Source organism: Lonchura striata, chromosome 6, assembly GCF_050655825.1.
Source record: "Lonchura striata isolate lonStrDom1 chromosome 6, ASM5065582v1, whole genome shotgun sequence".
In the NCBI taxonomy this organism is placed as follows: domain Eukaryota; kingdom Metazoa; phylum Chordata; class Aves; order Passeriformes; family Estrildidae; genus Lonchura; species Lonchura striata.
This window is the reverse complement of record NC_140708.1, coordinates 22,134,193-22,148,858: the sequence shown is the minus strand read 5'-3', so window position 1 is coordinate 22,148,858 and position 14,666 is coordinate 22,134,193. Positions and strand designations below refer to the sequence as shown.

The 14,666-nt window shown below is 50.3% G+C and overlaps 1 protein-coding gene across 13 annotated transcripts in view; it reads left to right on the top strand.

Annotated features, from left to right (window-relative positions):
• The first annotated feature begins 3,013 nt into the window (after positions 1–3,013).
• PAX2 (paired box 2) overlaps positions 3,014–14,666 on the top strand; it is an 83,736-nt gene continuing 72,083 nt past the window's right edge. For 4 of the 13 annotated variants that reach the window (XM_085582472.1, XM_021547997.3, XM_031505242.3 and 1 more), the window contains exons 1-3: positions 3,014–3,686; positions 7,430–7,595; positions 8,899–9,096. In XM_085582472.1, coding sequence (XP_085438598.1) covers positions 3,644–3,686; positions 7,430–7,595; positions 8,899–9,096 — 407 coding nt within the window. In that variant the 5' untranslated portion in view covers positions 3,014–3,643. Of the gene's footprint in view, positions 3,687–6,152; positions 7,596–8,898; positions 9,097–14,666 lie in introns of those variants that run through there. The other 9 variants (XM_085582467.1, XM_085582468.1, XM_085582466.1 and 6 more) reach the window with 5 other exon arrangements.

The window sequence follows — 14,666 nt, the reverse complement described above, 5'->3', positions numbered from 1 at the left end:
GGGACAGAAAACTCAGAGCCTTCCCTTCCCTTCCCTTCCCTTCCCTTCCCTTCCCTTCCCTTCCCTTCCCTTCCCTTCCCTTCCCTTCCCTTCCCTTCCCTTCCCTTCCCTTCCCTTCCCTTCCCTTCCCTTCCCTTCCCTTCCCTTCCCTCCCCTCTCCTCAGAAGCTGTCTTGTTCTACCAGGCTCAGGGCTCCCCGGTTTACCCGGATGACCTCCATGCATGGGATCAGGCTTTGTGTTGCAGAATGCTCATTTTTTGTATTTCTCGAGCCTGCTATTCCTGTCTTTCTTCTCAGTGATTTGGGAAAATAGTGAAGAAACTAAGGCAAAATACATTATCTGGAAGAGGTTTAGGATTCGCCGGCTGCCTCAGACCACCACCAAGCTGTTATCTTCTCACCGTACAATCGTCAGTTACAAAGGCTCAGAGCATCTCTGAGAGAGGGTCCATGAACTCACCAAGTGTTGGTGCAGGCGCAGGGAGTTCCCTTCCACCCGGCATTGCCGGGGCTCCTGCCCGCACCTCTCGCTCTGACTTCGGGCTCGCCTGTGTGCCTGAGCGCGGCCCCAAGCGCGCCGGGCAACCGGGACTGCCTGGGGCAGAAGGGAGGAAGGCCGGGGGTGACCGCTGGAAGACGAGAGCGACCTAGACCGGTCGGTGACAGAGTTGTTACGGGGCCGTTTCCAGCCGCGGGCAACACGGGAGGCGCCGAGTGGCAGGAGGGGTTCCCGGCAGCGGCGATAAGCGGGCTCCCGGCCCCTCCGTCAACAGGAGACTGTGCTGCCGGGGGGACTCGACAGTCACCATTGTCCCACCGACAGATGCGCACGGGCCGTACCGAGCCGAGCCGTGCCATGCTGTGCCCGGCCGTGCCGTCCCGAGCAGGACCGTGCCGGGCTGGGACGTGACGCACCGTACCGTACCGTACCGTACCGTACCGAGCCGTGCCGGGCCGTGCCGGGGATCCCGGCGGGATCGCAGCGGCCGGGGCCCGCCGCCGGCTCGTCTCCGCTCCGCCAAGCGACCGGAGAGCGCCATCTAGAGGCCGCGGTGGGGAGCGCGCCGGCCCGCAGCCGAGTGCGGCCGGGCCGGGCGCGGGGCGGGGACGCCGCTGCGGGACCGGGGGATCAGAGCCGCGGCTCAGAGCCGCCGCTGCGGGACCGGCGGGTCAGAGCCGCGGCTCAGAGCCGCCGCTGCGGGACCGGCGGGTCAGAGCCGCGGCTCAGAGCCGCCGCTGCGGGACCGGCGGTGGGCGAGCCGCGGCTCAGAGCCGCCGCTGCGGGACCGGCGGTGGGCGAGCCGCGGCTCAGAGCCGCCGCTGCGGGACCGGGGGATCAGAGCCGCGGCTCAGAGCCGCTGCTGCGGGACCGGCGGGTCAGAGCCGCGGCTCAGAGCCGCTGCTGCGGGACCGGCGGGTCAGAGCCACGGCCAGCAGGGCAGCCGGCCCGGCAGCGGGGCAGCCCGCGGGCAGCAGCGGCCGCCCTCAGTTTGGCGTGCGGCGGGAGTTCCCCGGAGAGACGGAGCGGTGCCTTTGCCTTGGCCAGGCGGGCGGCAGCGCCGATCCTGAGCGGGCAGCGCGGAGTCCCCGCTCCCCTGGAAAATTCCCCCTGTGCAGGAGCTGCTGGCAGGGGCGAGCAGGGCCGCCTCGGCCGTGCCCGTCGCGCTTGTCCGCAGCGCAGCCCCGCGCCCACCGAGGACTCACTTCTATGTAATCCCGGCGGTGTAACAAAAAATTTTATTTTCCACATCATCCCCTTTTTTTTTTTTTTTTTTTTTTTTTTTTTTTTGCACACAAGGGAAAGAGAGAGAGGAGAGAGAAAGATAAAACATCAGCTGAAGTGCCAAAATGATTTATGAGACAGTGGAAAATATTTCATAAAGATCTCTCAGACATTCTTTACTTAAAGCAGTTAGGACGAAAAAAAAGGGGGGTGCTGTTTTGTGACAGATAAGCAGAGGGATGGGAAAGAATGAAGGAAGAAAAGAGAAGGAAGTACATTTCAGGTGATGGCAAACTCTCAAATCTGAAAATCAAAATTCAGCTCACAGCAATTTTTGTCTTGCCTTTTTGTCCCTGGTTATTACCCTAAGAAGGTGTTACTTAATTGCTCTATATTTTTCTGCTAGGTCAAAGCCATATCTATTTTAGCAGTAGACTTATTTGTAAAATAATTTTAAAATCCCACTCTAGTATTAAAAAAAAAAAAAAAGAGTGAGAAAGAGAGAGAGAGAGAGAGAGAGAGAAGGAGGGAGGGAGGGAGAAGCAGCAGAAATGTGTAAATTGTGAGGTTGGACTTGCTGTTATTTCCCTAAATGCATGTGAGGGAAAACTTTGCAATGACTGAAACGGGCCTAATCTCTTGGTTTAAAGAGGTGCGAGAAGCTTGCTTGCTCTTTCGTTCTATGTCTCGTTCTTTCTTTCTCTCTGTCTGGCTTCTATTTATTTTTCTTTCTTTTCCTTCTTTATACATTCCTCTACGTCTCCTTTTTCTTTTCCTCCTTCTCTCTCCCTCACCTCCTTTCTTTCTTTCTCCCACACTAAGCCGCACACCACGGAAGCCTTGATGTGTATCGAATCCCCCTCCTGTCCCGCTTTACCCCGGGTAAAGTCTCCGGTAAAAAAAAGCGGAGCGTGAGAAGGGAGGTGAAACTAGCAAGGCGTGTGTGCTTGTGTTAAATAAGGGAGTTCAGGATCCTGAGCCGCGAGTGACAACAAAGCGGGGCTCACGTCCGTTCCCGCGGGCCGGGCAGCGGCGCCGCCGCCCCGCACACGGACGGCCCGGGGCGCTCCGGAGCGCGCGGCCGGGGCTCCCCCGCCGCCGGTCCCGCAGGCGACGGCCCCCCCCGCACCGAGCGCCGCCGGCCCGGCCCTCCTCTCTCTCCTCTCCTCTCCCCTCTCCTCTCCTCTCCTGGCCGCGCTCGGCTCGGCGCGCTGGCGAATCAGAGAGTGTCGGAATCTATTGCCTTTGTCTGACAAGTCATCCATCTCCGGGGAGGCGGGCGGGGGGCTGAGGGCGCTGCGGCTTTTAGAGAGACACACACCGGGAGCGGAGGCTCCAGTCTCCGGCCCCGGCTTCTCGCAAGCACTTCCCACCTCGGGCGAAAGTCCGCCGGGCGCCGGATCCGCCGCCCGGCCGAGAGGAGGGGTCGCGCCCGCCCGCCGCTCGCCGCTTTCCCGGGGATTGCTACTCTGCTTTGAACTTAAATGAACTAGCCCCGGACCGCGGGAGGAGGAGGAGGGAGAGCCGCGTCCTCCTGCGCCTTCTGCCGCCTGGCCGCCGGCCGCACCTTGCTCCGGCACCCCCTCCCCGCCGCCGGGGATGCTCTGAGCCCTCCCAGCCATGACACCCACCTGCCCCCCGGCGCCGCCAGTCCCTCGCTCCCACGGACTCTGCTGACTCCCCCAAGGCCGGCGCAGCCCTCCCGCCCCCCGGAAAGTACTTCGCTGCCCGCTCCGCCGGGCCGGGGGCCCAGCGCATCCCGCCGCTCCCCTCCTCTCCTCTCCTCGTGTGCTTTTTTGTTTTGTTTTGTTTTCTTCTTTTTTTTTTTTTTCAATTTTTTTCTCCCCTAAGTCTTGAAGTTGAGTTTTAGAGGCGACACGGCGGCTTCAGCCGATTTCTTCCCCTTCCTTTGCCTCCCCATGGATATGCACTGCAAAGCAGACCCCTTCTCAGCAATGCACCGTGAGTACTGGAGCCCGGCTCCTTCCGCTGCTGTCCCTTTCTCATCCCTTCATTCTTCCTTCCTCAACCATCCTTCCTCACCTGATCCTCCTCCAGGTCCACCTTTCCTCCCTGGCCGATACCGGGCTTAGAGAGGCGTTCAGAAGGCAGGACGAATACTGCCGGCCCGAGCAGCAGGGCAAGGATGCCGGGCAGCCCGGAGCTGAGGGCAGCAGAGCTCCGTGCCGGCACCGGGGCGGGGGCCAGGACCCCCAGTCCGAGGGCAGGGACCGAGAGCAGCTGTGCCTGCGCTGCGTGCCCCGAGCACGCGAAGGAAAGCCCCTCCGAACCAGAGCCATGCTCCACAAATACACTTTCTCCATCTCCCCTCAGACAACAAGAGTTTATTCTGACTCGTGTCAGCCCCCGGGACGGGCCCTTTCCCTGTCTGTGCCCAGCCGGGCCGGGACTCCCCGCAAAGCTCCTCGGCTTTGACCCCCCAGATTTCCCCGCGATGCGATGCTGTTTGCTTTGATTTCGGATTTCGGTGGCAGAGAGGGAAGATGCCAGTTTCGAATTAATGGCGGGTTTAGTCGGCGGCTGGCTGTGAGTCGTTTTCGTTTGGCGAAAGGTTGGACTGCGGGAAAAATAGGACAATTGTATGGCAGGGAGATGAGGTGGCTTTGGAGGCTCCCAAGAAGTCATGATCCCTCCTGGTTTATTTACCAGATACCCGGTATGAATTTTAAATACATTCCTGGTACAGAGGAAAGGGCATTCGTGCTACATTTTCAATTTTAAAAGACTTTCTTAAAAGGGGGAAGAAGGAACGTGAAAAGCCTCCTTTACCAGGGACAGTAACAAGGAATTTCCAGTGAGTTTAATTAAATCTCAGGAGAGAAAATAATTTCGAGATTTAAATTGAAGAAGAAAAAATACAAATAGAAAACCGTGATTGAGAGTATGTTGAGTCAGGAAATGAATAATTAAGAGCAATTTGTAACTTTTGACACCGAAACTTTTGAGGACACGCCCTGCCCGCTGCATAAAACACAAATCGAAAAGATAAAAAATGGAAATGCTTGAACTTTAAAAAAATCCCGATTTTGCCTTCAGAAGGAAGGGGCAGAAATACAAACCACGATTAAATCCCCAAACGAGGGTGTAAGTAACTGCCTGTTTCCTAATAACTGATTTCCAGAATACATTGCTTAAAATGTGAGGTTTGATTTCCAGGGAGCTTTAACAGCAAACACTCCCTGCTTTAGACATTATTTTTAGTTTTCAGCAGTGCGATATGTTTCCAGACGCGATGTCAGTAATTCCGGTTCCAGTACGATCCGAAACATGTCAGCAGACGAAAGAGGCATTTCACTGTAGCTTGTTTTTAAAAAAATCCAGGGAGATTCCTGACCGATTTTTGGCTTCCGATTAGGGGAAAAAAAAAACCCAAAAGAACACCAAATCTAAACAAAACAAAAAGACCCCACTAACATAAGATTCGTTTCCTAAAGTGTATTTCTAGAGCTACAGACCTGAATATTATTAAGCAATTTAAACAGATGCCGGCACAGGCTCCTGACACACAGACAGCAGACACGATCGGTACGACAGCGGCACTGTCTGTGCAAATACAGATGCCGGCACTTACATGCAGATAAATACACGTAAATATCTGGCTGCTCTGATAGAAAGAATCTTAGAAAACCACGGGGCAGAACAAAACAAACTCGTGTGAAAAATATCCGGACTGCAATAATTTGAATTATTAATTTTTAATCTTTTTGCATCTGTTGCCCTTTAATACTTTGTAATGCGAGTTATAATAGGTGCTTTGAATTATTTATCATGGAGTTGCCGAAGAAATTGCTATCTTGTAACTTTAGAGGCAACATGTGCAAAGGGGTTCTGAACAAATGGAGGAAGAACACAATATATACCCGCGGGTTTTAGTGGAAGAAGATAAATATCTCCCGTGCTCTCTGAATCCCTAAATATGTTTTTAAAAAGACTAACAAAAGAATGCAAACATAACTCCGGTTCAGCGGGGAACGACGGGAAAGCTAGCCGGCGCCCCGGCCGATCGGGCTGGGAGGGGATGTGTGAAGGTGTTACTGAAGGGGTGGGGGAGATGGGAAAAACTCTATTTGTGCGAAAGGACTTGGATCGATCGCAGGGCAATGAGAGTTTCCACTAAGTTCAGAGCCAATAAGTCAGTGTCAGAAGCAGGAGAGAAAAAAACCTCAACGAAAATACAAACAGATCATTTTTCAGCAAACTGCAAAACGAACTAAGATCTCTTGGCGAGGGAAATACAGGAGGTTAGGGTTGTGTGAAAGGAAAGCTTTAATACAGAGTGCACGCTACAGCTATATCAGCTGGATATTCCGGAGACAGAGACGCTCAGGTAGCAGCGCCAGCGAAGCTGCACCGCCTGCGAGCGGGCATCTCCCATGCCCTGGCAACGGCGAGCTGCCCTCGGCTCTAACGTAGACGTTCCATTCACGACCAACTGCCTCATTACGTCCCAAAAGGAGATATTTCCCTTTATCCCCGTCACTCCGTTTCTCATGTCCACGCTGAGCAGGTGCATAATTATTTTTTTTCCCCCCAAAGTTATTGCTAGAAATGGAGAAAGACAGATCGGGAGAAAAAATGCGATCCTAGCAGTCATATCTGAGAGAGAGCAGGTTTCTGCCTGGAAAGAGGAGGAGAGAAGAAAACGGAGAATTAAAATTCTCCCTGAATTAGATTTGTATGGTGGGGGGAAAAAAAGCCAAAACAAACCCGGAAGAGTACGACTCTGTTATTTTTTTTCTGGATTTTTTTTTCCCTGTAAAGACCGAAAGCTAATGAGAGAGAGGGTTTGTCTGTAAAGGAACACCAGCTGTGGAACTCAAAATATTCTCTCACTCCCCCTCCAATTTTTTTTCTTTTCTGTTTTTCTCTGTGAGTCCTTTCAACTCGCATCCCAAAATAACGGAATAGGACTGCTTGTATGGGGGACATGCCGCGGGGTGAGGGGAGGGCGGAGTTCGCGAGGAACTGTAATTGACAACGTGATAGAAAATCCTGCAAAGAAAATGAGAGAAAAAGCCCAGGAGTAAAGAGAAGGGGGACTGCGGCAGAGTCCGCCCGGAGCCTCTAAGAGGTCGAGCTCTGGAGTTTGGGAGTGCATCGCTGCCCTGGCTCTGGGGAGAGAAGCGGGCGCGGGCGCTGTTTCCATATTCGGCCCATCACAATGGCCGTGAGAATCCACCGCTCCGGCATCCCGATCGGGACCGCAGGAGGAAAGCGGCTTGGGGAGGGAGGGCGGCATACGGGAAGGTGGAGAACAGTCTTCCTCCAGTCTCGGGAAAATTCATTCTCCCTTCCCTTTCCATCTTTCCTTCTCTTTCTTTCTTTCTTTCTTTCTTTCTTTCTTTCTTTCTTTCTTTCTTTCTTTCTTTCTTTCTTTCTTTCTTTCTTTCTTTCTTTCTTTCTTTCTTTCTTTCTTTCTTTCTTTCTTTCTTTCTTTCTTTTTCTCTATTTATCTCATTTTCTCATTCTCCCTGATTTTAGCTCCTTCTTTCTCTGCTTCTCCCTGTCTATCTTGTCTTGCTTCCCCACGTCCTGCTCCCCACTCTCGACCCCCCGCCATCATCTCCATCCATCTGTAATGACTGGAGAATTTGCAGTACGAGTGGTAAAGAATCCACGACTAACGGTGTGTTTCTGGTGTGCGTGGGTTGTTGTGGTTTTTTTTATTTCTCTTTCCCCAGCAGGGCACGGGGGTGTGAACCAGCTCGGGGGGGTGTTTGTGAACGGCAGGCCCCTACCTGACGTGGTGAGACAAAGGATAGTGGAGCTGGCTCACCAGGGGGTGCGACCCTGTGACATTTCCAGGCAGCTGCGGGTCAGCCACGGTTGTGTCAGCAAGATCTTGGGCAGGTAAGGAAAGAGGCAGCTTCTTTCCCTCCCCTGAGACTGCAACGTTGCACCCCTTCCCCGCTCCAGTATGACCTTCCGCCCTTCCCGTGGCACCGGGCTCTCCCCGCCACGACCCTGAGCGGCCCCGGCACCTTCGCACAGTGGGAGCCTGCGGCTGAGCAGAACCCCCTCCTCCAGCTGGCAAGGACGTATTTCTCCCCCGCCTCCCCCCTTCCCTCACTGGCGGTGTTAGAAAACTCCTGGGAAGACAAAATAATTTGAGAAGAGTGGGTGGGAGGGCGGGAAAGAGAAGGGACGGGAGAAAAAAACCGAAAGAACTATCACAAATCCCCAGTCCAGCTGGGAAAAAAAAAAAAAATCCTAACTCACAACAAGCCGTAAGCAGCCTTACCAAATACACGGGTAAATAAACAAACAACAGGGCAAATAAATAAATAAATGCCCGCGGTAACCGATCATCACCAAATGAGGTGTGCAATATCCCTAGGGGCACTCAGGGAGACCCGGGGCCCTGGGCCGGCCGCTCGGGAGCGGCGCGGTGTGAGCAGGCGGCAGCGCCCCGGCCGCCGGTGCGGGCGCTCCGCGCGCTGCCGTGCCCGGCGAGGGCCGGGACGGAAACGCTGCCGGCAGCAGAGCTCATGGACAGCGGGGAGCGGGCTGGCGCTGCCCTGCACGAACGCCCGCTTTAGAGGGACCCCGGGGGCGGGATAAACCGTGCTCCTGCACTCGCAGCCCCGGTTCGGGAGCGGCCGGCGGGGAGACCCAGGCTGGGGAGTGCGAGCCCACCACTGCCCGTTCCCGGCCGCCCGGCCCGATCCCGCGTTCGGCGGGCTTCACCTCCGGGCGGCTGCATCGGGGAGAGGGTTTCTGTTTCATTTTCCGACCCCAGGGTCTGAAAGAAGTGTGTGCGTGTAAAACGGGGTAAGGGGGAGGCAGCGCCCCTCGCTTCTAGCACACATAAATACATACACGCACACACACACACACACACACACACACACAAAAAAAAAAAAAAAAAAAAAAAAGGAAAAATCAAAACCAAACCAAAAAAAAAAAAAAAAAAAAAGAAAAAGAGAGAGAGAGCGAGCCCTAGAGATAGGAAGGGATTGCCTTAGCCCCAGGTCATGCCGCCTGGCGCCTCGCGGAGCGGCGATATGCAGCGCCCGAGCGGCCACGGCCCGAGGCCGCGTACCCGCGGGCCGAAGCCGAGGTGGGGCACGGGGCAGGGGTCCGCGGGGTGCTCTGAGGCCAGTGGGGCTCTGGGTGCTCAAGAACGGCAGGCCACTGACCGTCTTTTTTGCAGGTATTACGAGACGGGAAGCATCAAACCCGGCGTGATCGGAGGCTCCAAACCCAAAGTGGCCACCCCCAAAGTAGTGGATAAAATCGCCGAGTACAAGAGACAAAACCCGACAATGTTCGCCTGGGAGATCCGGGACAGGTTATTGGCCGAGGGCATCTGCGACAACGACACAGTCCCCAGCGTCTCCTCCATAAACAGGTAAGAGCAGCCCCGCAGCTCGCGGCCCAGTCGCATCTTTACGGCCCAATAAAACCCCTTCCAACAGCGAGGACGGCCTAATCTTTCCTCGGTCAGGGTAGATCCAGCCTTCTCCGGTCCCCTGCCCGCAGCGGGACCTGTAGGCATGGCCCGCCAGTCCCCGGTCCGGTCCAGCGGGCGCTCCCTGGCCTCGCCGTGACCTCCGAGCCCAGCTCCGGGCAGCGGCACGGAAAGCAGCTGCCCGTTCCCGCAGCACCGCCCCGAGCAGCGGGTGCGCGGATCGGTCCCGGGGCTCGCTGCGGCAGGGCCGCAGCTTGTGCCCGCCGCCGGCCCGGGAGCAGCCGGGCCCGGGCAGCGCCGCTGCGGGAGCAGCTGAGCTCCCGCCGAGCAGCCCGGCACTGCCGCAGGGTTTGGGTGCTCTTCAGGCTGGAGGGGTGACGGGCTGTGGAGCCGGGGTTTCCCGTGTCCCTCGAACACCCCTACCGGGGTGTGGATGACCTCCAGCCTTGCCAGGGTATCAGAACTCTGAGGCGAAAGGCTGCCGTCATCTTCTGCCAAGCCGGGCTCAGAGCCGCGAGCCGCTGAGCGCGGGAGGAAGGATTCCCTCGCACCCAGTCCCCCGGCTCTCTCCCCATCGCTAGCCTGAGGGAACGGCTAAATTTGCCGGGCGGTTCTTCACCCGGCTGGGGAGCGCTGCTCTCCGCGGTCCCTGTGGCCCTGACTCGGTCTGATCCCTGCTCTAGCAGAAAGCTGGGCAGCCGCCGAATCGATTTCGCACAAGCGAACCATTTGCCCCCCTCCGCCTCCCCCATTTCCTCCCCCGGCTGCTAGGCTGCAGATTTGGTTGATCTTGTCGATGGAGGGACTCAGATTTAGTCTCAGGTTTGAGGTGACAAAAATAACTATATGACAGGCAAAAAACCAGGGTCGATGCAGGAGAAAAAGGAATAGGTGTAATCAAGAACTGACAGACGTCAAAGCGCTCAGACTGCTCACATGCCTGCACGTTCAAACACAGCGTACATCAGATCTTCACACTTTGGCAACACAACACTCTTGTGCACACAGTAACAGTAATTACAGCGTTTTAGTGTTATGTATGTACAGATACCCTGACTGTGCCCACAGAAATACAACCTCTAGAAACAGAGTAATGCAAAGATATTTGCAAAAGGTACACATATAGGCATGATATACCTCACCGAGAGAGTAAAAATATATGAAATTTTGAATGCAATTCCAAATGTATGGCTCTTCCTTTCCAAATAAATATACACAGTGTATGTGTAAATAAACATGCAGGCTTTTGTAGTGTCTACATAGATAAAATGCACAAATCGGCCTTTTTAATATATAACAAATTTAGCCAGAGTAAAAAAAAAACCCAAAACCCAGTGTATTTATAGCAAGGAAAGTAAAAAAACAAATAGCAAGGAAAACACAGTGGTATTTTTTTGTCTTGCACTTTTCATGGCAGATCTATCAAAATATGTCTAATAACTCAGACTGTGTATTTCTAAATCTGGCATCCTATATAAATGGGTTTTAATATTTTGCAAATGATATGGAATTATCCCAAATCATCTTGAAAACAGCAGGTAGAATTAGCTAGTGGAATGTACCTTGGCTAAGAAAGATTCCCTCAGACACACTGTCTCTGTAATATACTGCTAGGCTACCCTAGGAAATTATCCCTGTGTGTGCCATCTGTATTAAAATGGTTATTAAGTTATGAACAGGGTAACATAATACTGATCGGCTAATTATACACCCTCCTAAAAAACCTCCAGGTCTCTGTTACTCTTTCAGTCAGGTATTGAAATAATAACAGCTTGACATTCAGACACCTTACAAAGGCAGATGTGGAAGGACAGACAGCTATCCCTGTAAGGAACTGAGCTGGTGTATGGAGGTCCAGAGGAATGGCCGTAGGCTCTTTGGAGAAATAGCATGTACAGACCCAACATATATTTATACCGCAGCTAGCTGAAGGGATCTCAGCATCCAAAAGTCACTGGAATCTCAGTCTAATGCTTGCTGGACCCAGTGCCTCACCTCTGGGTTGTGATGTCCCAGGAAGAAAGCTGAGCACCAGATTTGGCTCCCACTATGCTACCCTATCCTACCCTACCTGCGGCAGGGTTTTGGGAGTTTTGTACCTCAGTTTCTCCACATTGGAAATGAAAATTAATTTTTCCCAGAAGGAGGTGGAAACAGATGCCAGTTAGATTTGGCTTATAAAATATTTTGAGGACAAGTGTTTCATAGCTGCTAAGTATTATTATACTAGGGAGGATCAGATGTGACCCACCATGGCACCGGTATTTAAGTGTGTAGTCTCCAAGGCTCAAGAGCATTTTAGTTTCATAAATTTAGTATTTCACCATTCCTTTTAAAATTCAGACCAAACTTCCCACTGTTCACCTTTGTATGAAGCTCCCCAAAACTCACATCTGTGAGGAGGTGAGCCCATAACACAGGTCATAAAATTTGCAAGTCTGTCCTAGACAAGAACAGGCCAGTGAACTGGGAAAAAATTACAGTGAAATAGGAAATATTGAGTATATTAGGGCCCAATCCTAGTGCTGTGGAGAGTAGCGTGAACTTCATCACTCCAGTGACTTTCATGACTCCAGCTCACAGAACTCACAAAACACAAAGAAGCTCACAATTTAAATATACATTTTTCTCTCCCTCATTGTAAAAATTCACATAGAGAATCAGGACAGTTTCTTTGTAACAGCAAATCCCTTACCTGCAGTAAATTGTCATCTCTCTGATCACCAATCACAAATTGGAGTTAATCTAACACTAAGTCTCTGAGCAGCTTCCGAGAAATGACAATTTTAAAACCTAGCCATCAATAAATATCTGTCTTCTTATACAAAATGTGGAGTTTCCAATGCAAAATCTGGTTTTACTCAGTGTCTAGAACAGTTAGAACTACATCCAGGACTGTTTTAACACCTTGAGGCAATTAGCAAGGCATTTACAGAAAAAGAAGTTACCTATATCCCTAGATAGACTGTGAATACTGTGCTTCAAAATGGAGATGTCCTTGTACACAGAAAAAAAATTACTTTTGTTTATTATAAGATTTTTTGAAAATGTATTAATTACCTTTTATTTTATTTCTGAGAATTAGTCTAAGATTAGTAAAGGTCTTTGGGTGAGAGACTGCAAAACAACAGTTTCAATTCAGTTCTAAAAGTCTCCCTTAAACACTTTAATTTTTTTTTAATTATTTTTTTAATTCTGTGTGTCTACATTGCACTGGTCTGTCACTATTGCACTGAGAATGGCAGGACACATGTGGGACAGAATGTTATTTAGTTCTGAGTTTTATCAGGAACTTTTTCATTCCAAAGTCATGCAGACAAAGGGTAGATATAAGTTCTAGCAAAAAAAACATGACTTAACTGCCCTGTCAAGATTCAGGAAAAAATACTGAAGTCTTCTGCTATGCAGTAGATTTCTTTTAATTATGGGAAAAGTCTAGAGAGTATATGAGTTAATAAGCAAAGTGCACCAGAAATGACAGGATCGAGATCAGTTATCTCTGCGCTAACAGCTTTCCTGTTCCTGCTTCAGTACTTTAGTACTTCAGTACCTCAGCACTTTAGTACGTCAATACATTAAGTACAGTGCAGTATAAACCAATTGTGTATGTATAGGTATACACATATACATACATACAAACAAACGTATATATATATAAACTCATACACATATACACAGTGCATGTAATTGAGAAGCAGCCAAGTGACAGAAGATGTTAATTCTTTGGTAAGCAATTAATTCTTTAAATCACTTGAGCACCTTGCTTCTTGAACACTCTGCCAGCCCAAACTTTTCCATCTATCATGTAACTATAAACCAGTTATTTTTGGTCATTTCAGGTTAGACTGTTTCAAGTGGATTTAGACACTGCTAAATTTAGATGCTCCTTGTGGCAGTCTCCTAAAAATGAACTTGGAGGCAGATGCTAGTCAGAACTTTTCTTTTGTTTAAGAGAACATATAGTTCACCTGAGAACACAGGTTTCATGAGATGATAATCATCTGAGAGAGATCTGAATTAGTGTATGTTAGTAGGAACAAGAGGGAGCACGTCACAGACATACTTTCATGGTACTCTAAGTTATGCAATTGTTGCTTAAGCACTATTTCCTGCTTCCCTTAAATTAATGAATAATTTTGGATTAATGAATGAGATCCAGAAAGGCAAAGCAAAACAGCCTCCCCCTGATTTGTACCTCTATCCCAGTTCTTGGATAGCCAGGTTCAGTACTGGGAGCTCCCAGTTAGTTCTTAGCCAATGCATGCCAAAGGTAAAGCATTTCAGAGTTCAGTTAGTCTTCTGGATTCATTTTTGACCCTGAGTTCCTGAGAACAGACCTAACTAATACCCCATGGCAGAGAAAAGAGTTTAGTGGATATATTATCTCAGTCAAACTGCTGGATGTTTTTTCGATCTTCTCTTAGGTATTGGGTATCCATTAATTTCTAGTGTTAAGCATATGGTTTAGGGAGATGTTTCCATTTTCACAACATAGCAATTGACTAATGATGCCTAGTTAAAGTCTCCAGTAATTATGTGCTTTTAGAATACATATTGAAAGACACATTCATTGACGTGTATTATAAGGACCAGTGAAATATACTTGTACATTGAAATATTATTGAGCATATGGCCAATTTCAGTGGCTGCAGGCTGGCCTGTAGTTTAGAGCAAAGAATAGCATATTCGAATATAAGATTTCTCTTAACAATTCTGACATTAATTTCTTAACAGATCTTAGGCAGGTTCACACAAACTCCTTAGAATGCTGTTTTGACATCTGTAAAATGAAAATAACAGCTTTTAGTTACTTTTGTAAAACTCTGTGACCTTTCACTAAAAATTTCCATTGAGTTCAACATATAATGATAAAAAGTTCAAAACTGGAGCTGGGTTGTTTTACATCAGCTGAGGCTTTAGCTCATGCAGTTGAGGTAAATGTAACATTTCAAGACAAACAATTGTCTGGCAAGAAAGCAGGCGCATTAGGGCAGGGGCTGTGTTATATGCGGAAGAAATCAGTATTATGCAACCAGAGCTTTCTGAGCCACCCTTGCTCACCAGCAGCACTTGAGAATTCCCTAAAGGACATCCCAACCAAAGTCACTGTGAACCTCTTCTTGTTTTTCCACCCCCCTGAACAAATCTAGAATTCTTGGAAGACAGGTCTAGGGAGAAGCTGGAAGAGTACAGAGTATCTCTAATGGCAGCTTGTTCATAGTGATCAAAAGCAGTGACAACTGCATTGTCTGCAGTGAACTTGGGGTGAACTGCCCGAATTTTAACCTGCAAGCGTGTGTGTGGGTGTGCATGTCACACAAACCTATCACCACTGCTAGTATTTAGTAGGCACAAGTCAATTTTCTCAATATAGACACCAAATATTTGACTTGTCATATAGACTGGATTTGCCTCTGTCTGACATTGTTTTGGTGTGAGGGAGGGGTGAAGAAAACTCATCCAATGCTACTCAGTGGAGATAACCAAGACTTGTAAACTGGCATTTCATG